This window comes from Bombina bombina, chromosome 1, assembly GCF_027579735.1.
Source record: "Bombina bombina isolate aBomBom1 chromosome 1, aBomBom1.pri, whole genome shotgun sequence".
Lineage (NCBI taxonomy): Eukaryota > Metazoa > Chordata > Amphibia > Anura > Bombinatoridae > Bombina > Bombina bombina.
In genome coordinates this window covers 350,775,783-350,803,579 of record NC_069499.1, presented here as the reverse complement: position 1 = coordinate 350,803,579, position 27,797 = coordinate 350,775,783, and the positions used below count along the sequence as shown (strand labels likewise).

The following is a 27,797-nucleotide window of genomic DNA, read 5'->3' as shown; positions in this document are numbered from 1 at the left end:
TGGTATATATAAGAGTATATCGTCGATCTGAAAAGGGAGGTAAGAGATGAATCTCTACGACCGATAACAGAGAACCTATGAAATAGACCCCATAGAAGGAGATCATTGAATTCAAATAGGCAATACTCTCTTCACATCCCTCTGACATTCACTGCACGCTGAGAGGAAAACCGGGCTCCAGCCTGCTGCGGAGCGCATATCAACGAAGAATCTAGCACAAACTTACTTCACCACCACCACGGGAGGCAAAGTTTGTAAAACTAAATTGTGGGTGTGGTGAGGGGTGTATTTATAGGCATTTTAAGGTTTGGGAAACTTTGCCCCTCCTGGTAGGAATGTATATCCCATACGTCACTAGCTCATGGACTCTTGCTAATTACATGAAAGAAAACATCAGTGTAAACAGGCACTGCAAAGTATTTGTCCATTTTACACAATTTCTCTAGAACTACAATGGGGTCACAGTCATCCAGAGTCGCTAAAACCTCCCTGAGCAATAAGCGGAGGTGTTCAAGCTTAAATTTAAAGGCTGTCATTTCAGAATCGGACTGAAGTAACGTCTTCCCTGAATCTAAAATCTCACCCTCAGATAGCAAATCCCTTGCCACGGCTTCGGAGTATTGTGAGGGTATATCGGACATAGCTACTAAAGCGTCAGAAAGCTCTGTATTTGTTCTAGCCCCAGAGCTGTCTCGCTTTCCTTGTAACCCTGGCAGTTTGGACAATACCTCTGTGAGGGTATGATTCATAACTGCCGCCATGTCTTGTAAGGTAAACGCATTGGACGCGCTAGATGTACTTGGCGTCACTTGAGCGGGAGTTATAGGTTCTGACACGTGGGGAGAGCTAGATGGCATAACCTCCCTTTTGTCAGTCTGAGAAACCTCTGGTGATAAATCTTTAAATGCCATAATATGGTCTTTATAAGTTATAGAAATGTCAGTACATTTGGTACACATTCTAAGAGGGGGTTCCACAATGGCTTCTAAACATATTGAACAAGGAGTTTCCTCTACGTCAGACATGTTTAACAGACTAGTAATGAGACCAGCAAGCTTGTAAAACACTTTACTAAATGTGAAACAGCAATTAAATAAAAACGGTACTGTGCCTTTAAGAGAAAAAAACTATCACATAAACTGCAAAACAGTGTTAAAAAGTAGTAAACTCTTCAAAATTTTTACAGTGTGTATAAGGTACTAAAGAAGCATTGCACCCACTTGCAAATGGATGATTAACCCTTTAGGCCCCAAACCGGATTTGAAAAACGTTAAAAAACGTTAACAGTTGAACACCTTGCCACAGCTCTGCTGTGGCTCCTACCTGCCCTCAAATACGATTTAGGAAAGGAATAAGCCCTCTATAGTGGTCTTCAGATGCCAGAGGAATCCTTTAGGGATGTCAGAGGGCCTTAAGAAAATACTCCTAGGAGTATCTGACTAGCCATGTGGAAACTAGCCCCCCCAAAAAAACGATTTATCACCCTCAGAGAAAAAACGTTTTTTCTATATAACATGTAAACGTTTTGTCACTAAGAAATATGAGTATTAACATGAATATTACCCTTTTTTGTAAGCATGATCCCAGTCGTTGTTAAATCACTGCATCAGGCTTACCTCAATTATACAAGGCTCTGTCAGCATTTTCTAGATCTTATCATCTCTCTAGAAATAAATATACTGAACATACCTCAAAGCAGGTACTCTGCAAACCGTCCCCCAACTGAAGTCTTTCCCATACTCTTCAGTTATGCGTGAGAACAGCAATGGACCTTAGTTAAAAACCGCTAAGATCATCAACCTCCAGGCAGATTCTTCTTCTAAATTCTGCCTGAGAGTAAAACAGTACAACGCCGGTACCGTTTAAAAATAAACTTTTGATTGAAGGCAAAACTACACTAAGTCACCACATATCTCTTGATACTTCCTATCTTGTCGAGAGCTGCAAGAGAATGACTGGGGGTGGCAGTTAGGGGAGGAGCTATATAGACAGCTCTGATGTGGGTGTCCTCTTGCAGCTTCCTGTTGGGAAGGAGAATATCCCACAAGTAATGGATGAACCCGTGGACTGGATACACCTTACAAGAGAAAATATCTTTTATATCTATATGCAGTGATAAATAACCATCTACAAGGTTAGGGGGGGATATCTAGTCCACTCTTACAACAAGTTGAATGTAGTACATATTCCAATAAATTAAAAATAGAAAAAAAAGCAAAAGGGCTAAAGACTATATATCAGTAAAAGGACACAGCCTTACACATTTATCTATGGAGTACAAATATCAGCAATAGCAAGTGATCTGCTAAAAATGGTGCAAACAGTTAAATAGTGACATCAATTCATATAACAAATGCCATCAATCTAGGGCCAGGTGTAAATAACAAGCTTGGCACTATATCATGCAAAGCATAGTCCCAAATCATCTGATTTTATATAAACAATCCAAATTATGACTCCTATTTTATTTCTGGGTTGCACATGAGACAGGACTAGTTGTAAACTTATAAGAAACTTATACTGTTCTAAAAAAGTGAAAAGTAAAATGTCTGTAGACATCCTTTAGGGCATAACCATAAAACACAATACCATGTGCAGGAGCTCATTGGAGTAAAGCAGCTGGTGCTGTGCACAGACACAATTAATTGCAAACCAACTAATCGATTATGAGATTCGTTGACAACTATTTTCACAATAGATTATGCCGATTAGTTTTTGCAGCTCTAGTCTCCACCCACCGTTACGGCCTGCATCCGCAAAAGGCCTGCGTCTGTAGTATTGATAATAGCCCACCCAATGGTGGGGCGAGACTGCTCGACAATGTACTGAACAACCAGAGCACTGGAATAAAGTTCTAGTGCAGCTGCATCACAAACACCCTTGCATGCTAGGACTGAAATGCTTATCCGTTTCCTGTATAACATTGCGCCTGAAGCGCTCCACTCTCAGCCTCAAACACACTGACACACCAGTCTGCTTATGCCAAGTCACCACCTGATGCAAAGGGCCCTGAATGTGCATAGTGCACCTAGTATAGACACAGGGTCACAACTATACACCACCTTACTATTAGACACGTTGCCATGAGAGAGGGGGCAACTTACCCATGATAAGGCTGTAATTTTGTGTAAGATACACAGCGTTATCAGACAGGGGATGTATGGGAAACCTAGCATCTACCAGAATGATATATACCGATACTCCATTGAGATTTACATGGTTATATGATCCCCGGCTCTCAGTGAAAGCCATTCCATGTTAAACTTCTATTCTTCTGTTACAGGGCACCTCTCTCTGCCTACCTCTATGGTACAAGGCAAAAAACTACTGAGTGTAGGGGAAGTGAGAGGGATATTTATGGCTTTGTTTGGGGTGTTTTTGCCTCCACCTGGTGGCCATGTCGAGTATTTCCCAAAGGTGATGAATGTTCTTGTGGACTCTCACTGCCAATAGAAGGAAATTAAAGGTAAAGGTATTGCTGAGAAGTCATATAAAGACATTCTGTCCCCAATATGTGTCAGAAAGTCTTATAAAGACAATTGTCCCCAATATACTGCAGTTATAAAACATTCTAGGTAGAATGTCATATCAAAGACGTTATTGTGGAAAAGTTAGTGCAAAATATGTGAATAATGTGTCCCTCTGGCTATGATGTACATCAAAGTGAACCTACTAATAGCCTGCCATGTAGGGCAGGGGTACCCAATAGGTAGATCGAGATCTACCTGTAGATAGAGGCTGATGTGATCATGTTACGCAATATCAACACTGGGTCGTCAGAAAAGTATGGTTGCTAGGGATACCGCTTTATCTACCACAGTGTGTGAAGGGTCAGGTCAACAGTCTGATGGTCAGACACGAAAAGTGCTAGATATTGAGGGACATTGATTTCAACCAATCAATGTAGATGATTTTTGAACAACACAATTGGCCTATCAAAAGTATGGTTAAGTGAGTACTCTCCCAATGGATATGTCGGTATAGTATAGTTAGGAGGGTAAGCGTCAATAAATAGAAAAAGTAAAGGCGGAGGCTGTTGTGCTATGCTAAAAGAAGAAGTCTGACGCCTGGCAAATAAAGGTGTTGACTTGGTAAGAAATGGTCTGCATTGAAATTTATTAGTGTAAGCCTCACTGGGTCATATCAAGTCAAGCCCGCGGCGCAAAGTCAAGGGGGTCAGTGGCAGTAATTTGAATGCAGTGTTTTGTAACATGGCACAAGGAGTTGCTCCTGTTAACCCGAATTAAAGTCAGTAATACTTCCATCCGTGTGTTGCTAAATCATGCAACCTTAAAGGGATATGAAACACTATTTTTTTCATGATTCAGGTATAGAACATGCAATTTTAAACAACTTTCTAATTTACTCCTACTATCAAATTTTCTTCATTCTCTTGGCATCTTTATTTGAAAAAGCAGGAATGTAAGCTTAGGATCCAGCCCATTTTTAGTGGATAGATCTTGTTGAGCTGGTCATTTGAAAAGTAGATCCCAACACAAAAAAGGGTGGGCACCCGTGCTGTAGGGTATGTGAGTTGTGATGTACTTACCTGAGCAGCACCTACTCAGTTCTGTAGCTAGGTAAGCACAGCAAACTGATTCCAGCAGAGAAGAGAACTCATCCACTGCTGCATAAACATCAGCAGAGGATAACTCAAAGAAGTAGACTCAACCGTAGGAAACTACACCTGTGGTAGGCAGGCTTGTGACAAACAGGAGAATTTCTTTCACTACCAAAGTACTCCTTTACTCCCCTCTGTCCCAATCCTGGCTGTCTGAGGGGGGAAATTGGTCAGATGGTCCAAGAATCCCTGGCAACAAATAATCTGGCTCACCTCTATTCTTTAACTTCTGTGGAAGCAAAGGTAAGACTGAGGTACACAAGGAGGTAGGAGGGATTAAATAATCTTGGTTTGTTGGGTATCTTTGCTTCCTCCTAGTGGTCAGGAGTTGATACCCAGAAGTAATGGCTTGTGGACTCTCACCACCTTAAGAAATAGATTTAATAATGAAAGCACATTTTAATATATTGGCATCCTTTTATTTATAATATTGACTGTCAACCAAAAACCCACCTCAAATATTTAACAGCAAAATGTTGCTAAAAAACAGAATTTATGTTTACCTGATAAATTTCTTTCTCCTACGGTGTGTCCGGACCACTGCTTCATCCTTACTTGTGGGATATTCTCATTCCCTACAGGAAGTGGCAAAGAGAGCACAACAGCAGAGCTGTCCATATAGCTCCCCCTCTAGCTCCGCCCCCCAGTCATTCGACCGATGGTCAGGAGAAAAAGGAGAACCATAGGGTGCAGTGGTGACTGTAGTGTACAAAAACAAAAATTTTAAACCTGACTAAAAGCCAGGGCGGGCCGTGGACCGGACACACCATAGGAGAAATACATTTATCAGGTAAACATAAATTCTGTTTTCTCCTACATTGGTGTGTTTAGTCCACGGCTTTATCCTTACTTGTGGGAACCAATACCAAAGCTTTAGGACACAGATGAAGGGAGGGAGCAAGTTAGGTAACCTAAATGGAAGGCACCACTGCTTGTAAAACCTTTCTCCCAAATATAGCCTCCGAAGAAGCATAAGTAACGAATTTGTAAAATTTGGCAAAAGTACGCAGAGAAGACCACGTCGCTGCCTTACAGAAGACTCAACAGAAGACTCATTCTTGAAGGCCCATGTGGAAGCCACAGCTCTAGTAGAATGAGCAGTAATTCGTTCAGGAGGCTACCATCTGGCAGTCTCATAAGCCAATCGGATGATGCTTTTTAACCAGAAGGAAAGAGGTAGCAGTAGCTTTCTGACCTCTCCTCTTACCAGAATAGACGACAAACAATGAAGATGTCTGTCTGAAATCCTTTGTTGCTTCTAGATAGAATTTTAAAGCATGAACCACATCTAGATTGTGTAACAAACGTTCCTTTTTAGAAACTGGATTAGGACACAGAGAAGGAACAACTATTTCCTGGTTAATATTCCTGTTGGAAACCACCTTTGGAAGAAAACCCGGTTTGGTACGTTAAACGAACTTATCTGTATGGAACACCAGATAGGGTGAATTACACTGCAAAGCAGACAATTCAGAAACTCTTCTAGCAGAAGAAATAGCAACCAAAAACAAAACTTTCCAAGATAGTAACTTAATATCTATGGAATGTAAAAGGTTCAAACGGAACCCCTTGAAGAACTGAAAGAACTAAATTTAGACTCCATGGAGGAGTCACAGGTCTGTAGACAGGCTTGATTCTGACCAACGCCTGTACGAACGCCTGAACATCTGGCATGGCTGCCAGACGTTTGTGTAACAAGACAGACAGAGCAGATATCTGTCCCTTTAAATAACTAGCTGACAGACCCTTCTCCAAACCTTCTTGGAGAAAGGAAAGAATCCTTGGAATCCTAATTTTACTCCATGAGTAACCCTTGGATTCGCACCAATAGAGATATTTCTGCCATATCTTATGGTAAATTCTCCTGGTTACAGGCTTTCTAGCCTGAACCAGAGTATCTATAACTGATTCCGAAAACTCACGCTTAGATAGAATCAAGCGTTCAATCTCCAAGCAGTTAGCTGCAAAGAAACTAGGTTTGGATGTTCGAATGGACCTTGCACTAGAAGGTCCTGTCTCAATGGTAGCTTCCATGGTGGAGCCGATGACATATTCACCAGGTCTGCATACCAAGTCCTGCGTGGCCACGCAGGAGCTATTAGAATCACCAAAGCCTTCTGTTACGGTTGCCTCCAGGCTGGCTGGAAGTTGGACCGTAGAAAAGGATGCTCCTAGCGCTCACCAAAGGAGCAGCAGCACCGTGGACACTATAACTACTGCGTAGCCACCATCAGTAATGCAGACTATATGAACCACCGCTGCTGGGCTGGTATCTCGCCGTCTGCTCTGCGCCCTGGACCTACGACCAGGCTCCAGTAGGCGAACCTCTTCCTTCTGTAGCAATCCCTGTAGCTAAGGGAGTATGAAAAACATAGCAATCCCTGTAGTGATTATAAGCTGTCCCCTACAAACATGAGTCAAAGCTGCAAGTTAGAGGGTCAAAAATAGGTCTCATGTGCTGGAGCACACAGCCTCCTTTTTATTGAGGTTACATGCAAACAGGACACTCTCAGGGGGAGGCATAAAATCCCCCATCACACATTTGATATTAGATAGAGAGACACTCCCTTTGACAGGCCACAACATTTACTTCAGCAGATAACATTACACACAATAAAACAATGCAGTCCACCTTATCAATACTAGTCTGATTAGACAATGGGAAAGTTGATCACTAAACCTAATTAGAGCTAATCCCAGCAGACTTGTATTTAGAATAGGTTTCTTGAAGCTGAACAAAATTTAACTCTTAATGGCACACAATGAAACTGAACCAAGTGGGAGAAAGCCAGGGACAAGTCATTTCACAGGTCTGGGGACATAGTCTTAAAGGGGCATTGTTCACCAAAGTCACAATATGTCCCCAGACGGTTCTTAAAGGGCCACACACACCCAACAAAAGTCAATATGTCCTCAGGGGCACAATCTTCCAGGGGCCATAGTCATGTGGAAGGAGGCTGGCAAATAGGCTTCTCCAAAATCCAGGGAAGCAGGGCAATTTTCCATTTAAAGGGCCAGTTACAAACAGCAGTTTGTAACACCTTCTCCTGTTTGATCCTGGCTACTAGCCTGGGGAGTAGAGGAAACGGTGGAAAGACATACCCTAGATTGAATGACCAAGGCGCCACTAATGCATCTACCAATGTCGCCTTGGGATCCCTGGACCTGAACCCGTAGCGTGGAACCTTGGAGTTCTGACGAGACGCCATCAGATCCAGATCTGGAATGCCCCATAGTTGAGTTAACTGGGCAAAGACCTCCGGGTGAAGTTCCCACTCCCCCGGATAGAAAGTCTGACGACTCAAATAATCCGCCTCCCAGTTGTCTACTCCTGGGATGTGAATTGCAGATAGATGGCAGGAGTGATCCTCCGCCCATTTGATGATCTTGGATACTTCTCTCATCGCCAGGGAACTCTTCGTTCCTCCCTGATGATTGATGTACGCTACAGTTGTCATGTTGTCCGACTGAAATCTTATGAATTTGGCCTTCGCTAGTTGAGGCCAAGCCAGGAGCGTATTGAATATCGCTCTTAGTTCCAAAATGTTTATCGGGAGAAGAGATTCTTCCCGAGACCATAGACCCTGAGCTTTCAGGGAGTCCCACACTGCGCCCCAGCCTAGGAGACTGGCGTCGGTCGTGACAATGATCCACTCTGGTCTGCGGAAACTCATTCCCTGCGACAGGTGATCCTGAGCCAACCACCAGAGAAGCGAGTCTCTGGTTTCCTGGTCCATCTGTATCTGGGGAGACAAGTCTGCATAATCCCCATTCCATTGCTTGAGCATGCACAATTGCAGTGGTCTTAGATGAATTCTGGCAAATGGGACAATGTCCATTGCCGCCACCATTAGACCGATAACCTCCATGCACTGAGCCACAGACGGCTGAGCAAAGGCATGAAGGACTCGACAAGCTTTTGAGAGTTTTGACTGCCTGACCTCCGTCAGAAAGATTTTCATTTCTACTGAATCTATTATTGTTCCCAGGAAGGGAACCCTTGTGACCGGGAACAGAGAACTCTTTTCTACGTTCAACTTCCACCCGTGAGACCTTAAAAAGGCTAGAACAATATCCGTATGAGCCTTGGCTCTGGGAAGAGACGACGCCTGTATTAAGATGTCGTCTAGGTAAGGTGCTACTGCAATGCCCCGCGGTCTTAGTACCGCTAGAAGGGACCCTAGCACCTTTGTGAAAATTCTTGGAACATCTCTTGCCCAAGCCTGAGCAAAGAGAGAGAGTCTGTCCCCCACCAGATCCGGTCCCGGATCGGGGGCTATCCTTTCATGCTGATTTGGTTGGAGTAGCAGGCTTCCCACAGTCTCCACCGCAGCTTTTACCTTCCTTATGGGTTAACCAAAAACTAAATAAACCTCTTATAAGTCCTTTTCTAAGCCTCTTGACCTTCCACGTGAAGCTGCATGAACCTCCTGATGAAAAGCAACTGCACAACTGAGGCGCGAAAATGAGGCCTCCTACCTCTGCATTCCAGAGTGAAGGGGCCTTTCTGACAAAAATAGGTGTCTAAACGGCTGCCAGGCGCAAATAATATACCTAAAAGTGTTTTAAAGTTTGAAAAAACACTTCAAAGTCACATAAACATGATAAAAAATAAACAACTTAGCCCACAATAGTGTCAACCAGCAGAGAGCCCAAATTATAAGCCTTAATTCTGTTACTGAGTCTAAGAAAATGGCTTACCTATCCCAGAAGGGATAACTGACAGTCTTCTAGCATTACTTGGTCTTGTTAGAAAAGTGACTGATCATACCTGAAGCAGATAAGCCTGTAAACTGTTTCCCCTTGAAAGTTCTCTGGTTTAACAGTCCTGCGTGGGAACAGCAATCGATTTTAGTTACTGGTGCTAAAATCATACTCCTCTTTAACAGAAATCTTCTTCATTTTCTGTTGCAGAGTAAATAGTACAAACCGGCACTATTTTAAAATAACAAACTCTTGATAGAAGAAATAAAAAACTACAACTAACACCACATACTCTTTACCACCCCCATGGAGATGCTACTTGTACAGAGCGGCAAAGAGAATGACTGGGGGGCGGAGCTAGAGGAGGAGCTATTTGGACAGCTCTGCTGTTGTGCTCTCTTTGCCACTTCCTGTAGGGAATGAGAATATCCCACAAGTAAGGATGAAGCCGTGGACCGGACACACCAATGTAGGAGAAATAATGTGTATGTATGAGTGTGTGTATATATATATATATATATATATATATATATATATATATATATATATATATATATATATGTGTGTGTGTGTACTATGTGTATGTATGTGCGTGCGCGCGTGTGTGTATGTGTGTGTATTATGTGTATGTGTTGGGCAGGGGCTGGAGAAATATAAATTGTCCAATAGCACTGTCACAATCCGTACTAAATCTCATTACCCTTTCACAAAACACTTTTAGTAGACTATGCTACATTAAAATAGGGTGATTAAAAAAAACATCCAAACAAACTGCCTCCTCCACATTAAAATCCACAACAGGCACAGAATTTTAGTGTCCATTTAAAACTGCTATAATTTACTATTCTCCAACTAATAACTTTCCTTAAAGGGACAGTCAACACCAGAATCTTTGTTGTTTTTAAAGATAGATAATCCTTTAATTACCAATTCCCCAGTTTTGCATAACCAACACAGTTATAATTATGCATGTTTTACCTCTGTAATTACCTTAATATCTAAGCCTCAGCAGACTGCCCCCTTAATTCAGTTCTTTTGACAGACTTGCATTTTAGCCAATCAGAGCTGACTCCATGGTAATTCACGTTCATGCTCAATATTATCTATATGAAACACATGAACTAATGCCCTCTAGTGGTGAAAAACAATCAAAATGCATTTAGATTAGAGGCGGCCTTCAAGGTCTAAGAGATTAGCATATGAACCTCCTAGGTTTGGCTTTCAACTAAGAATACCAAGAGAACAAAGCAAAATTGGTGATAAAAGTAAATTGAAAAGTTGTTTAAAATTACATGTCCTACTTGAATCATGAAAGTTTTTTTTTTACTTGACTGTCCCTTTAAATACTGCCTATTATGAACTGCAATAGCTTGCTAGAAGGCTCAATAGAATGAGACTACAGTCTCTGGTCTGTATTGGGATCTGTAGCTATTAGAAAAAGGTTAAAGGGATATGAAACACTTTTTTCTTTCATGATTCAGATATAGAATGCAATTTTAAGCAACATTCTAATTTACTCCTATTATCAAAATTTCTTTGTTCTCTTGGTATCTTTATTTGAAAAAAGCAGGTATGTAAGCTTAGGAGACGGGCCATTTTTGGTTTCGCACCCTGGGTAGTGCTTGCTGATTGGTGTCTACATTTAGGGAGCTGAACTGGGAAAAAACACACAATTCAAATGCCAAAATCCATAAATACTACATAAATTATTACAAAATAAATCTGAAGCCAAGGGGTTAATGCAAAGAGTAGTAAAAACACCTAACGTACATTTCACTCAAAAATGGCTTTGTCTTGATGGAATTCTCTATGTAGTACACGTCTGTTGTGGGGTTTACTGTAGAGGGGGTAACTTTTTTATGCTTTAATTGTAATTTGTAACATAACACTGTGGTTTAAAAAACATTAAAGGGACACTGAACCCAAATTTTTTCTTTCGTGATTCAGATAGAGCATGACATTTTAAGCAACTTTCTAATTTACTCCTATTATCAATTTTTCTTCATTCTCATGATATCATTATTTGAAATGCAAGAATGTAAGTTTAGATGCCGGCCCATTTTTGGTGAACGACCTGGGTTGTCCTTGCTGATTGGTGGATAAATTCATCCACCAATAAAAGAGTGCTGTCCAGAGTTCTGAACGAAAAAAAAAAAAGCTTAGATGCCTCCTTTTTCAAATAAAGATAGCAAGAGAACAAAGAAAAATTGATAATAGGAGTAAATTTGAAAGTTGCTTAAAATGACATGCTCTATCTGAATCACAAAATAAAAAAAATGGGTTCAGTGTCCCTTTAATAAAGGTTATGCTTAATTTTGCAAAATGGGACTGATATTTTACTACGGTTCAAAATGGTTAAGCGCTATTGGGAATCTATTTTGCGTCATATTTTTGAAAGATTCAGTTTATATCTGTATAATGCATTAAACGATTTTACATGTATAATACAATATCATTACGAGCTGGTGTTCGGAGTTCATGCACATTACATGTTTGATTGTGGAAGCATTTTTTGCACATAGATTATTTCAGCTTATTACAGAGAAACTCTTTGTAGAAAAGGGTCAAAAACATTTCTTAAAATGTGGTTCTTTCAAAATGGAACTCAATTAACCAGCTAACAGAAAAAATTGCAATTGGAAAAAAATGTGAATTGTGAACGTATAGAAGCTTATCTTCTTGCATCATACCTGCAGCCTCAAGGAACTGTGAGTGCAAAGTAAAGGTCAGTAAGGGCTCCTTTAGGTTTCGCAGGAAGTCTTTTAGGACCCCACATACAGCGTGGACATCTTCCCTTCCCAGCTGTTGTGCAGTGGCTTTCCCCTGCAGTATCTTCTGCTTTAGATCTTTCACTATACGGTCACAACCAGGAACTCTGTAGATACCTCTCTAGAACGAGAGAAAAAAAATGCTGCTTAAAGGATAGGAAAGTCAAAATTAAACGTACATGATTCTGATAGAGCATGTAATTTTTAAGACACTTAATTTCACTTCTATTTTCAAATGTGCTTTATTCCCTTGATATCCCTTGTGGAAAAAGAATACGCGCATATCCTACACTAGTGGGAGCTGCTGCTAAATATTGCCTGCACACATTTGTCTCTTGTGATTGGTTGACTGGATGTGTTCATCTTGCTGCTACCAGTAGTGCAATGCTGTTCCTTCAGCAAAGGATAACAAGAGAATGGAGCAAATTTGATAATGTAAATTGGAAAGTTGTTTAAAATTGTATGTTCCATCCAAATCATGAAAGAAAATGTTGGGGTTTCCTGTCCCTTTAATATAAGTGATAATCTATCTGGAACTGGTGTCCTCACTTTGGAAGAATGTAAAAAAAAAAACAAGGCAAAAAAAACCTACAAGTCTAAATGGAGACTACATGGTGAATCTGCAGTGTCTGTTTAATAATGTTTAACATACTTTTCCTATTGAAACTAAGTGGCTATTATAGGTGATACCTACAAGGTTTAAAAGTCTTTAAACTTTGGTCCATGGAACTCAAATTGTTTCTCATGTATTTGAATGAATAACAGTTAATTTTAAAACTCTTTTTGCTCAAAGCCGTTTAAATTTAAAGTTAAACAGAAAGAGCAGCCCGTTTGACGCCTGGAAAATAGGGCAGTTTGACCCCCACTTAATGTGATATTAGTAGGCTCCGCTGTAGGGGTGGAGGATGATGGGAGGAGTTAAATACTCCTCCCCGGCTGAAGACGTCAGTTGCAGAGTTAGGAGCAGCATGGAAGGAGGAAAGTTTTTTCACTTACCTGATGGAAGCCCTGTTGTTGGAGTCGCTGGCGGTCGCCAGACGGAACGGTGTAGAGTGGATCCGGGAGCGGCTGAGCGGCGGTGCGGTGGCTGTTGGTGTCCCAGGCGGTGACGGACAGGAGCAGAGGACGGCCAGCCAGGAGGTCGCTGCCACCGGAACGGCTAAGTCTGGATCTCAACGGCGCCAGGCTCAGGAGAGGTAGTGCAGGGCCTGGGCATCCTGCGGAGGCGTCCGGAAGGCTGGATGGAGGACGAGGACGTCGATCGGGAGTCGTGGCCTAGCACGGTTCCGGTTGCTGACGTGCTGGACGCGGCAGAAGGAAATCGCTGAGAGGCAGGACCGTCAACGTGGAGGAAGGTAAGTGCCAGGCTGGGCTATCAAAGATTAGGCCCCTTGGTTGTGGGAAGGGATGGATGGGGAGCTGGAAAGGGGAAAAAGCCTGGGTGTTCACATGGAAGGGGGGGGGTTTCATGAGGCAAAGGGGAAGCTCTGAGTTGGGGAGCCGGACTATGGCGCAGGGGGTCTGGTGGGGGAGCCGGGAAAAGGCTCATTAGGTCAAAGTTGGGGGCAAGGCCGAGAGAAGGCCATGGATGAATTTAATGGGGCTAGGCCGAGTTAAGGCCTTTTGTCAAATTTAGTGGGGGGCCGGGGGGGAGCCGGGTTATGGCCTAGATAGGCAGCGTATGAAGGGGAAGGCCAGAATAAGGCAGATGACGCGGTGGTAGGCTGTAGGTTAGGCGGGTGCATGGCCGGGGATAAGGCCATTAGTGAGGGTATGGTAGTGAGGGAATTAGGTTGGGTGATGGGGAATAGGGGACAAGGCCAGGGAATTAGGCAGTCAGGCCATGTAATAGGCTGGTATGGTAAAAAAAAAAAAATTATGTATAGGAGAAAAAAATGAAATTTTGTTTTTTATATCATATTAGGTAGGTGGTAGTAGTTTGTCAGCTAGGGTTTGCGGGTATGCTGTTAGTGACCACAGGGCTGAGTTTGGTATGATGTATTGTCCTGTAGCATGGCATGGCTAGTACCCCTCCCTGATTGGGGCCACACTGCGCTTTCAACCTTTTGGGCTAGTTTACTTGCCCGGGTAGTTTGCCTTCTGCATGGGGGGTGGCACATGCCGCATCCTCAGGGGAGGCCCCATAGGGAGGGGGAGGGGGGAGGTGGAAAGGGGGGTCAGGGGAAGGGGGGGTCCTAAGCAGTGGTGCTAGGGGTGGGAGGGAAAGGGGGGGGTCTAAGGAATAGGGGGGGGTGGTCTGGAAAGGGTGCAAGGGGATATTAATTGTTGTGATTTTTCTAGGGCCCGCTGGGACAGACAGGAGGGGTGTGTAGCCTTCGGAAGCCATGAGAGGAGAAAGTAGGGAACAGCAGGAGCAGGTTACGGATCCGCCACTGGAGTTGGAGGCTAGTGGCAATTTCGATGAGGATCCATTGGAGGGGACATCGATGGGACCAGGGACGGCTGGCCAGGTAGGGGGTAAGTCTACGCTGGTGCAGCTTCTTCAGTTGTTGTCTCCCCAATGGAGAGCGGAAGGAGTGGGGCAGGGGGAAGGAGGTCGGGGGGCAAGGGGAGAGCTTACCATGTCTTCCTCACATTCTGTAGGTGCTGGAAGCAGGAGAGAGGGGGGCTCCTCACCCGCAGTAAGAGTAGCAGGGTCCGGCGGATGCCGGAGGTCGAGATCACAGATACGGCGGCCTCAGGCAGGCCTACTTCGCAAACCTGGGCGTGAGTGGAAAGGGATCGGGAAAGGAGCAGGTACGGCAGGGGGCGTTCTTCTGCCAGACGAGATGGCGTGCGGAGGAGGTTGGATAAAAGCAGAGGTCGGGAAAGCGAAGGGAGAGAGCAAATTAGAGAGCCGGTGTCGGGCCAAGGACAGGGACCAGTGACGGTGCAGCAGCCTACAGGTGAGATAACGGCTGGGGGAGCGCCAGGAGTGAATGTTGCAGGGAGTGGCGAGAGAGAAAAGATAGTGGCTGGCTTGAGGGGGCTGCTGTCATCGCTGGAGAAGCCTAGTGGGTCGGGGGTCACAGTGGCATCGGCATGGGTGGCCCCAGGAACGGGGACGTCGGGAGTGGTGCCGCAGAGTAGTGGGGTTGCGGGCGCAGGGGGGACAGCGATAGCAGCTGTAGGGGAATTGATTAGGGTGCCGGAAGGGGTGCTCAGGAGGCCATGCCTATGCTCAGTGGGCCCGTTAGGTATTCATCTAACGAGTGAGTTGAGAGAGAAGATAGGGAAGAGGGAATTTGTAGAGATATTCTCCCTGTTGCCCTTGGAGCATGTGTTAGAGGTGAAGGAGGATGAGAAGGAGAAGGGCAAGAAGGAAGAGAGAAAGAAAAGGTGGAGGAAGTTACCCAAGACTTTTGGGAATTGGTCCCGGGCTTCTTGCATATTAGCCAGTGGTTTTTGTGAGAAGTTCCCGGAGCAAGGGGCATCTCTATTTTGCTATTATGATGAGATAGCTAGTGCTTATAGGACATATGGGGGGATGGCGTGGTGGAGGTATGATGAGGGGTTTCGGCAGCGGATGGCGGTCCGCCCGGAGATGCGTTGGGACGATAGCGATATGGGAATTTGGTTGGAGATGACGACTCCGTTGCGGGGGAATCATTCCTTTCGAGGTTACGGGCAGACAGGGGGTAATGCACTGGAGCTGGGACAGCCATACGCAAAGGGCTGTGCTTCCAGTTCAATGAAGGACAGTGTAGGTTCGGAACCTCGTGCAAATACAAGCACGAGCGCTCAGTGTGTGGAGGGATCCACTCTGGGGCAAAATGTTTCCAGAAGGACAGAATGGGGACCCGGCCAGGGGAAGTGGGTCTACCGGGTGCGGACGCCGGTGAAAGTAAGAAAGATCGTCCCGTGGCGGGGGCACACGGGGGACACGGGGTTTAGTTCAGGGTTCATGATCCCGTTTAGGGAGCAGGTGGGGTTGGTTTTTGCGGGAAATTGGAAATCGGTAAGGGACTTCCCAGAGGTGTTGAGGGAAAAATTTAGGGAAAGAAGTTCAGCTGGGGAGAATGGCGTGCCCATTCCGGGACCTGCCGTTTCCGAATTTAAGGGTGCCCCCGTTGGGGGTGGTGCCGAAAAAGTCCCCAGGGCAATTTCAGATGATACACCACTTGTCCCACCCGCGGGGAGGATCGGTGAATGATGGCATCGATCCTGAGCTGGTATCAGTGAAATATGCATCCTTCGATAAAGCGGTCACGGTGGTGAGGGCGGCTGTGCGTGGTGCCCTGATGGCAAAAGTGGACGTGGAATCCGCTTTACGGTTGTTGCCGGTCCACCCGAGGTGCCACCACCTCCTGGGGTGTAAATTTGAGGACCAGTTTTATGTGGACCTCTGCCTCCCGATGGGCTGTTAGATCTCCTGTTCATATTTTGAAAGGTTCAGCTCATTCGTGGAATGGGTGGTGGAGAGAAAGTCTGGGAAAGTATCGGTAGTGCATTACTTAGATGACTTCCTGTTTGTGGGCCCGGCGGGATCAGAGGTGTGCGAACTGCTGGTGGAAGCTATTGGAGAGGTTGCTCGGGAATTTGGTATTCCCGTGGCAGCTGAGAAATCGGAGGGCCCGGCTATGGTCCTAAGCTTTCTGGGGATCGAGGTGGATTCAATCAGGATGGAGTGCAGACTCCCGGAGGAAAAAATCCGGGATCTGCAGGCGGTGATTGACAGGGTCCTGAGCAGCAAAAAAGTCTTACTCAGGGAAGTGCAATCGCTTTTGGATAAGCTGAATTTCGCTGGGCGAATTATACCCATCGGGTGAATTTTCTGTCGCAGATGGTCTTTGGCGACAGTGGGTGTGGCCAATCCGAAATTTCATGTCCGTTTGTCTACGGAGGTGAAGGAGGATTTGAGGATTTGAGGATTTGGAAAATCTTTTTGGAAGATTTTAATGGGAGCCTGTTAATGCAAGAGAAAGGGTGGTCAGACGACCAATTGTGTTTATATACAGATGGGTCGGGTGCCCATGGTTTTGGGGCATTTCAAAATGGTAAATGGTGCGCGGGGGCTTGGCCAAAGGTGTGGGCAGAATGGGGGCTGACTAAGAATTTGACGTTTTTGGAGCTTTTTCCATTGGTGGTGGCCCTGAGAATCTGGCCTGAATATCTCAGGAATAAGAGGGTCTTTTTTCATTCTGACAATTTAGGAGTGGTGTGGGCTATTAATCGCCTGATGGCAAATTCCCCAGCAGTGATACGTTTACTAAGGGCATTTGTGTTGGAATGTTTGCGGTGTAATATTTCATGGAGAGCGGTGCATGTCCCAGGGCGCCTTAATGTAATTGCTGACTCTTTATCCCGGTTTCAGTGGGATCGGTTCCGAGAGGCGGCCCCGGGGGCGGACGCGGAAGGCATGGAATGCCCGGAAGACCTGTGGCAGCTTGGTTGCCAGGAGCGTTGAGTCTGGTACAAGGGGCACTAGCTCCTAGCACATGGAGGGCTTACGTCCGAGTGTGGAAATTGTCGCGGCATAGGGTGGAGCAGGAGGACCGACAAGGAGTCTGAGGATTGGGTGAGAACACTGGTGGAATGGATAAGGTGTTGGGGGAGAGAGAGGGGCTGTCGCCCTCAGAGATCCGGAAGAGAATGGCGGCTTTGGCCTTTCTGTTTCAGGTTTTGGGGTGTGTAGATTTGACTAAGGTTTTTTGTGGTGCGTATGGCGGTTAAGGGTTTATGTAAAAGGAGGGTGCGGGCCGATGGACGATGGCCATTGACGTTTGCAATTCTAGAAGGGGTGATTGAGAGTTTAAGGGGTATTTGTTCCTCGCGGTACGAGGAAATGTTATTTAGAGCGGCGTGTGTGCTGGCCTTTTTCGAAGCGTTTAGGGTGTCTGAGTTGATGGGTATGAACCGGTGGGATATAAAAGGCCTGGGTAGGCAGGATGTTGTGTTGAAGGAAGGGTCGGTGGAGCTATGGGTGAGGAGATCCAAAACGGATCAGGAAGGGAAAGGTGTGTTAAACATAGAAACATAGATATTGACGGCAGATAAGAGCCATAGGCCCAGCAAGTCTGCCCGACCTTACCTAACAGTATAAACTTATCTAGTTCGTAAGATAGCCTTATGCTTGTCCCATGCATTTTTAAAGTCCCCCACAGTGTTTGTTGCTAATACCTCTTGAGGAAGTTAATTCCATAAATCAATCACTCTTTCTGTAAAGAAGTGCTTCCTCAAATTACTCCTGAATCTACTACCCTTTAGCTTGAGCTCATGACCCCTTGTTCTTGAATTTTCCATTTTATGTAAAATACCCACAGCCTCAGTTTTACTAAACCCTTTAATGTACTTGAAAGTTGCTATCATATCACCTCTTTCCCTTCTCTCCTCTAAGCTATACATATTTAGGACATTGAGCCTATCCTGGTAAGTTTTATTTTTTAGACCATGTACCATTTTGGTAGCCCTCCTTTGCACAAATTTAAGTTCAAATACCTCTACCAATACATCCAAGCATTCTGCTAGCCTTACTCGCTGCATTACTACATTGTTTACTAAGTTTTAAATCATCTGAAATAATAATTCCCAAGTCCTGTTCCTCATCTGTAACAGTCAGTAAAGTGTCATTGAGTCTGTAATTAACATTTGGATTTTTCTTCCCTAAATGCATTATTTTACACTTTGCTGTGTTAAACTTTAGATCCCAGTCATTTGTCCAATCCTCCAATTGTTGTATATCACTTCTCATTTTGTCTACCCCCCCCTGGAACATCCACCCTGTTACAAATTTTTGTATCATCTGCAAAGAGACATACTTTCCCCTGTAGCCCTTTGCTGATATCGCAGATAAATATGTTAAACAAAAACATAATTTATGCTTACCTGATAAATTTATTTCTCTTGTAGTGTGTTCAGTCCACGGGTCATCCATTACTTATGGGATATATTCTCCTCCCCAACAGGAAGTTGCAAGAGGATCACCCAAGCAGAGCTGCTATATAGCTCCTCCCCTCACATGTCATATCCAGTCATTCGACCGAAACAAGACGAGAAAGGAGAAACTATAGGGTGCAGTGGTGACTGGAGTTATAATTTAAAATTTAGAACCTGCCTCAAATAGACAGGGCGGGCCGTGGACTGAACACACTACAAGAGAAATAAATTTATCAGGTAAGCATAAATTATGTTTTCTCTTGTTAAGTGTGTTCAGTCCACGGGTCATCCATTACTTATGGGATACCAATACCAAAGCTAAAGTACACGGATGATGGGAGGGACAAGGAAGGAACATTAAACAGAAGGAACCACTGCCTGTAGAACCTTTCTCCCAAAAACAGCCTCCGAAGAAGCAAAAGTGTCAAATTTGTAAAATTTGGAAAAGGTATGAAGTGAAGACCAAGTTGCAGCCTTGCAAATCTGTTCAACAGAGGCCTCATTCTTAAAGGCCCGGGTGGAAGCCACAGCTCTAGTGGAATGAGCTGTAATTCTTTCAGGAGGCTGCTGTCCAGCAGTCTCATAGGCTAAGCGTATTATGCTACGAAGCCAAAAAGAGAGAGAGGTAGCCGAAGCCTTTTGACCTCTCCTCTGTCCAGAGTAAACGACAAACAGAGATGAAGTTTGTTGAAAATCTTTAGTTGCCTGTAAATAGAACTTCAGAGCACGGACCACATCTAGATTATGCAAAAGACGTTCCTTCTTTGAAGAAGGATTAGGACATAAGGATGGAACAACAATCTCTTGATTGATATTCTTGTTAGAAACAACCTTAGGTAAAAACCCAGGTTTAGTACGCAGGACTACCTTGTCTGAATGAAAGATCAGATAAGGAGAATCACAATGTAAGGCAGATAACTCAGAGACTCTACGAGCCGAGGAAATAGCCATCAAAAACAGAACTTTCCAAGATAAAAGCTTAATATCAATCGAATGAAGGGGTTCAAACGGAACACCCTGGAGAACTTTAAGAACCAAGTTTAAGCTCCACGGAGGAGCAACAGCTTTAAACACAGGCTTAATCCTAGCCAAAGCCTGACAAAAAGCCTGGACGTCTGGAGTCTCTGCCAGACGCTTGTGTAAAAGAATAGACAGAGCAGAAATCTGTCCCTTTAGTGAACTAGCGGATAAGCCCTTTTCTAAACCCTCTTGTAGAAAAGACAATATCCTAGGAATCCTAACCTTACTCCATGAGTAACTCTTGGATTCACACCAATATAAATATTTACGCCATATCTTGTGGTAAATTTTTCTGGTAACAGGTTTCCGAGCCTGTATTAATGTATCAATAACCGAATCCGAAAACCCACGCTTTGATAGAATCAAGCGTTCAATTTCCAAGCAGTCAGCCTCAGAGAAATTAGGTTTGGATGGTTCAAAGGACCCTGAATTAGAAGGTCCTGCCTCAGGGGTAGAGACCATGGTGGACAGGACGACATGTCCACTAGGTCTGCATACCAGGTCCTGCGTGGCCACGCAGGCGCCATCAGAATCACCGATGCTCTCTCCTGTTTGATCCTGGCAATCAGACGAGGAAGCAACGGAAAAGGTGGAAACACATAAGCTATGTTGAAAACCCAAGGGGCTGCTAGTGCATCTACCAGCACCGCTCCCGGGTCCCTGGACCTGGATCCGTAACAAGGAAGCTTGGCGTTCTGGCGAGATGCCATGAGATCCAGATCCGGTTTGCCCCAACGAAGAATCAGTTGGGCAAATACCTCCGGGTGAAGTTCCCACTCCCCCGGATGGACTTAAAAAATCCGCCTCCCAGTTCTCCACGCCTGGGATGTAGATCGCTGAAAGGTGGCAAGAGTGAGACTCTGCCCAGCGAATTATTTTCGAGACTTCCAACATCGCTAGGGAACTCCTGGTTCCCCCTTGATGATTGATGTAAGCCACAGTTGTGATGTTGTCCGACTGAAATCTGATGAACCTCAGTGTTGCCAACTGAGGCCAAGCTAGAAGAGCATTGAATATTGCCCTTAATTCTAGAATGTTTATTGGGAGGAGTTTCTCCTCCTGAGTCCACGATCCCTGAGCCTTCAGGGAGTTCCAGACTGCTCCCCAGCCTAGTAGGCTGGCATCTGTTGTTACAATCGTCCAATCTGGTCTGCGAAAGGACATTCCTTTGGACAGATGAACCCGTGATAACCACCAGAGAAGAGAATCTCTGGTCTCCTGGTCCAGATTTAGCAAAGGGGACAGATCTGAGTAATCCCCGCTACTGATGGGCTTGGAATGGAGTGAAGGACACGGCAAGCATTGAGAAGTTTTGATAGCCTGGACTCCGTCAGGTAAATCTTCATCTCTACAGAATCTATAAGAGTCCCTAGAAAAGGGACCCTTGTGAGTGGTAACAGAGAACTCTTTTCCACGTTCACTTTCCACCCATGCGACCTCAGAAATTCTAGAACTATCTCTGTATGAGACTTTGCATTTTGAAAACTTGACGCTTGTATCAGAATGTCGTCTAGGTACGGAGCCACCGCTATGCCTCGTGGTCTTAGTACCGCCAGAAGAGAGCCCAGAACCTTTGTAAAAATTCTTGGGCCGTAGCCAACCCGAAGGGAAGCGCTACAAACTGGTAATGCCTGTCTAGAAAAGCAAACCTTAGGTACCGATAATGATCTTTGTGAATCGGAATGTGAAGGTAGGCATCCTTTAAATCCACTGTGGTCATATATTGACCCTCTTGGATCATGGGTAGGATGGTTCGAATGGTTACCATCTTGAAAGATGGAACCCTTAGGAATTTGTTTAAGATTTTTAAATCTAAGATTGGTCTGAAGGTTCCCTCTTTCTTGGGAACCACAAACAGATTTGAATAAAACCCTTGCCCCTGTTCCGTCCGCGGAACTGGGTGGATCACTCCCATCACTAAGAGGTCTTGTACACATTGTAGAAATGCCTCTTTCTTTACTAGGTTTGTTGATAACCTTGACAAATGAAACCTCCCTTGTGGAGGAGAAGTCTTGAAATCCAGAAGGTATCCCTGAGATATAATCTCCAGCATCCAGGGATCCTGTACATCTCTTGCCCAAGCCTGGACGAAGAGAGAGAGAGTCTGCCCCCCACGAGATCCGTCTCCGGAAAGGGGGCCCTGACTTCATGCTGTCTTAGGGGCGGAAGTAGGCTTTCTGGCCTGCTTGCCCTTGTTCCATGACTGGTTGCTTTTCCAACCCTGTCTGTAACGAGCAGTAGTTCCTTCCTGTTTTGGAGCGGAGGAAGTTGATGCTGCTCCTGCCTTGAAATTACGAAAGGCACGAAAATTAGACTGTTTGGCCTTTGATTTGGCCCTGTCCTGAGGAAGGGTGTGGCCCTTACCTCCAGTAATGTCAGCAATAATTTCCTTCAAGCCGGGCCCGAATAAGGTCTGCCCTTTGAAAGGAATGTTTAGCAATTTAGACTTAGAAGTTACATCTGCTGACCAGGATTTAAGCCAAAGCGCTCTGCGCGCCTGTATGGCGAATCCGGAATTTTTAGCCGTAAGTTTGGTTAAATGCACTACGGCATCCGAAACAAACGCATTAGCCAGCTTAAGGGTTCTAATCTTGTTCAGAGACTCATCCAATGGTGCTGTGCGAATCGCCTCTTCCAGAGATTCAAACCAGAATGCCGCTGCAGCAGTGACAGGCGCAATGCATGCAAGAGGCTGTAATATAAAACCTTGTTGAATAAACATTTTCTTAAGATAACCCTCTAATTTTTTATCCATTGGATCTGAGAAAGCACAGCTATCCTCCACCGGGATAGTGGTACGCTTGGCTAAAGTAGAAACTGCTCCCTCCACCTTAGGGACCGTCTGCCATAAGTCTCTTGTGGTGGCGTCTATAGGGAACATTTTTCTAAATATCGGAGGAGGGGAAAAAGGCACACCGGGTCTATCCCACTCCTTACTAATAATTTCTGTAAGCCTCTTTGGTATAGGAAAAACGTCAGTACACACCGGCACCGCGTAGTATTTATCCAGCCTACATAATTTCTCTGGGATTGCCACCGTGTCACAATCATTCAGAGCCGCTAACACCTCCCCTAGCAAAACGCGGAGGTTCTCAAGCTTAAATTTAAAATTTCTGAATCCGGTCTCCCCGAATCAGAACCGTCACCCACAGAATGAAGCTCTCCGTCCTCATGTTCTGCAAATTGTGACGCAGTATCAGACATGGCTCTCGTGTCATCGGCGCGCTCTGTCCTTAACCCAGAACTGTCGCGCTTGCCTCTTAACTCTGGCATATTGTATAACACTTCTTTCATAACATTAGCCATATCATGTAAAGTGATTTGTAAGGGCCTTGATGTACTTGGCGCCTCAATCTCACGCACCTCCCGAGCGGGAGACGAAGGTACTGACACGTGAGGAGAGTTAGACGGCATAACTGCCCCCTCGTTGTCTTGTGATAATTTTTTTAAGCGGTACAGATTGATTTTTCAAAGTAACATCAATACAATTGGTACACATATTTCTATTGGGCTCCACAACGGCTTTTAAACATAATGAACAAGCAGATTCCTGTGTATCAGACATGTTTAAACAGACTAGCAATGAAGCTAGCAAGCTTGGAAAACACTTTCAATAAATTTGCAAGCAATATAAAAAACGCTGCAGCGCTTTTAAAAAACACAGTTGAGCAACTAAAGAATAATTCAGTTATAGTCAACAATTCTTTAAATGTATTAATTAGCAGAGGATTGCACCCATTAGCAACCGGATGATTAACCCCTCAGTACCCAAAAAAACGGATATCAAATTAATATAAAACGTTTTTTATCACAGTCTAACACACTGTCACAGGTCTGCTGTGACTGATTACCTCCCTCAAAAAAAGAATTTTGAAGACCCCTGAGCTCTCTAGAGATGTCCTGGATCAAGGAGGAAGAAGCAGGAAGACTGTGCTAGAATTTTAACTGCGCAACAAGGCGCTAAAAAGAGGCCCCTCCCGCTCATTTACAACAGTGGGAGACCTGATATAACGGTTTCTATGCAGAAAATATACGTTAGCCATGTGGAAAAAAATTCATGCCCAAAGGATTTATCACCAAAGTACCTCACAAAACGAATAACATGCCAGTAAACGTTTTGAAAATAAACTTCTTTAAATGTCATGCAAAGTTATTACTAAGCCTGCAACCAGTCGCTACCACTGCAGATAAGGCTTAAGCATTATTTCAGTATTAACAGTATTTTCACAGTCAAATTCTAGTCCCTAGAAAATAACTCTACTGTGCATACATTTATCAGCCTGATACCAGTCACTACTACTGCATTTAAGGCTGTACTTACATCAAACGGGTAACAGCAGTATTTTCTTAGTCAATTCAATTCCCAGAAAATATTGTACTGCACATGCCTCATTTGCGGTGGACCCCGCATGCTATTCCCATGTTCTGAAGTTACCCCACTCCTCAGAATGTCGAGAACAGCCAGTGGATCTTAGTTACGCCTGCTAAGATCATAGAAAACGCAGGCAGTTTCTTCTTCCAAATACTGCCTGAGATAGAAAAAACAGCACACTCCGGTGCCATTTAAAATAACAAACTTTTGATTGAAGAATAATTAAGTAAAAACTCCAACTCCTCCCGCGACCTCCTTCTTTGTTGAGGGTTGCAAGAGAATGACTGGATATGACATGTGAGGGGAGGAGCTATATAGCAGCTCAGCTTGGGTGATCCTCTTGCAACTTCCTGTTGGGGAGGAGAATATATCCCATAAGTAATGGATGACCCGTGGACTGAACACACTTAACAAGAGAAACAGGCCCCAGAACTGAGGAACACCACTAGTAACAGCCCCCTCTGCTGAATGAACTCCATTTACTAAGACACTTTGTTTTGTGTCCTTAAGCCAGCATTCCACAATTTTTGAATCTAGACCAAGGAGATACAGTTTGTGAATTAGTTTATTGTGTGGGACGGTGTCAAATGCTTTGCTGAAATCTAGATATGCTACATCAACTGCTCCACCCTTGTCTAATACTTTTGTTACATAATCAAAGAAGTCAATTAGATTAGTCTGACATGATCTCCCTCAGGTAAAACCATGCTGATTTTGGTCCTCTAAATTGTTTGTCTTTATGTAAGTCATAATTCTTTCTTTTAAGAGGCTTTCCATTAATTTCCCTACTACTGAAGTTAAACTAACTGGCCTGTAGTTGGCAGATTCTTCTCTACTGCCCTTTTTATGAAGAGGTATTACATTTGCTATTCTCCAATCATCTGGGACAGCTCCTGTTAATAGTGACTGATTAAACAGATCAGTTAATGGGACAGTTAGCACTGATCGAAGTTCTTTTAAAACCCTTGGATGAATATTATCAGCACCCACTGCCTTTTTAACATTTATTTTTGATAATGCTAACAAAACCTCATCCTCTGTAAAAAGATTACTGTTAAGCTTGTTTCTATATTTTGTAGCATCCCTTAATGTAGACATTGTATCTTCACAATCTTTTGTGAAAACAGAACAGAAGTAATCATTGAGACAGGCTGCAATCTGCTTATCTCCTATTATTCTACCATCAACTGATTTCAACTTTACTATTCCTACCTTATTTTTTCTTCTTTCACTGATATATCTAAAGAATGTTTTGTCCCCATGTTTTACTGACTGTGCTATCTTCTCTTCTGCATGAGCTTTAACCTTCCTAATTAACTGCTTAGTCTTTTTTTGTTGGAGTTTCCATATTTTCATATCATCTGCTTGTATGTGTCTGTAATTTTTATAAGCTATCTTTTTTGTCTTTACAGCATGTGCTACTTCTTTGGAAAACCAAATTGGTTTCTGCTTTCTTTTACTTTTACAGACATGTCTAACACAGTGTGCGGTTGCATCTAAAATGGCACCTTTCACAAATTCCCACTGTTCTTGAACCCCTGTAATAAGAGTTTTCCCTTTTAAATAGTTTTTTTAAGGTATTCTCCCATTAATGAAAAATCTGCCGTACTAAAGTCTAAAACTTTTGTTTTAGTCTGGGTGGACAGTTCCTGCACATGAATACTAAACCAAACAGATTGATGATCACTGGATCCTAAGTTCTCACCTACAGACACATCTGAAACTGTATCACTGTTTGTAAGTATTAGATCTAATATAGCTTCCTTACGAGTTGGTTCCTTGACTAATTGCTCAAGTGATTCCCCTAGCAGAGATTCAAGAATATACCTGCTTCTAGCTGATCTAGCAGAAGGAATCTTCCAGTCTATATCTGGCATGTTAAAGTCCCCCAGTATTATAACCTTACCCTTCATGGTCATTTTGGTTATTTCTTCTAATAACAGATTGTCCAGTTTTTCATCCTGCAATGGAGGCCTATATACAACCCCTATTCTAAAAACATTTTTATCTCCAATTTCCAAAGTCACCCAAATACTTTCCACCTCATCATTTGTTCCTACAATTTCAGTAACCTTTATATTTTCATTTACATACAGAGCAACTCCTCCACCTTTCTTTCCTACTCTGATCTTTTTAAATAACCTGTATCCAGGTATGACTATGTCCCAGTCATGCAAATCATTGTATCATGTTTCTGTTATAGCTACTAAATCCAAGTTGTCCCTAGTCATTATTGAAATGAGTTAAGGTCATTTATTTCCTAAGCTGCGAGCATTTGTGCTCATGGCACGAAGAATTTTTCTACTAGAATTTCTAGAATTGTTACTTGGACTAACAGTTTTGGCATGTTGTGGGGGGCAGGTGGATATATTAATGCTACCCCCCTTTATTAGTTTAAATTATTTCTAATAAAGCATTTGAACTCCTCTCCCAGATACTCTGTTCCTTTAACATCCAAATGCAAGCCATCTCTCCTAAATAACCTAGTATCTTTCCAAACAGAGCTATAATGGCCAATAAAACCAAATTCTCGTTCCCTGCACCACTTATCTAACCAAGAATTAAATGTTGTTATCCGCTCCATCTTTCCTGCTTCCTGGTCATACACAGGTAAAATAGCAGAAAATGATAGAGTTGATGCCACATTCTCTAAATGATTACCTAGGTCACAAAATGCTTTCTGAACAGCAGCAACATGATTACTAGCCAGATCATTTGTTCCTAAATGAACAATCACATCTAACTCACTTCCCTTTCCTGCTGCCTTAACAATTCTCAAAAACATAATTTATGTAAGAACTTACCTGATAAATTCATTTCTTTCATATTAGCAAGAGTCCATGAGCTAGTGACGTATGGGATATACATTCCTACCAGGAGGGGCAAAGTTTCCCAAACCTCAAAATGCCTATAAATACACCCCTCACCACACCCACAATTCAGTTTAACGAATAGCCAAGAAGTGAGGTGATAAAAAAGTGCGAAAGCATATAAAATAAGGAATTGGAATAATTGTGCTTTATACAAAAATCATAACCACCACAAAAAAAGGGCGGGCCTCATGGACTCTTGCTAATATGAAAGAAATGAATTTATCAGGTAAGTTCTTACATAAATTATGTTTTCTTTCATGTAATTAGCAAGAGTCCATGAGCTAGTGACGTATGGGATAATGATTACCCAAGATGTGGATCTTTCCACGCAAGAGTCACTAGAGAGGGAGGGATAAAATAAAGACAGCCAATTCCTGCTGAAAATAATCCACACCCAAAATAAAGTTTAACGAAAAACATAAGCAGAAGATTCAAACTGAAACCGCTGCCTGAAGTACTTTTCTACCAAAAACTGCTTCAGAAGAAGAAAATACATAAAAATGGTAGAATTTAGTAAAAGTATGCAAAGAGGACCAAGTTGCTGCTTTGCAAATCTGATCAAT

General features: G+C 43.6%; 1 protein-coding gene across 1 annotated transcript in view; it reads right to left on the bottom strand.

The window, feature by feature from the left end:
- LOC128658006 (rac GTPase-activating protein 1-like) overlaps window positions 1–27,797 on the bottom strand; it is a 578,168-nt gene that overhangs the window by 141,938 nt on the left and 408,433 nt on the right. The window contains exon 12 of the mRNA XM_053712449.1: window positions 12,016–12,214. Coding sequence (XP_053568424.1) covers window positions 12,016–12,214 — 199 coding nt within the window. The remainder of the gene's footprint in view (window positions 1–12,015; window positions 12,215–27,797) is intronic.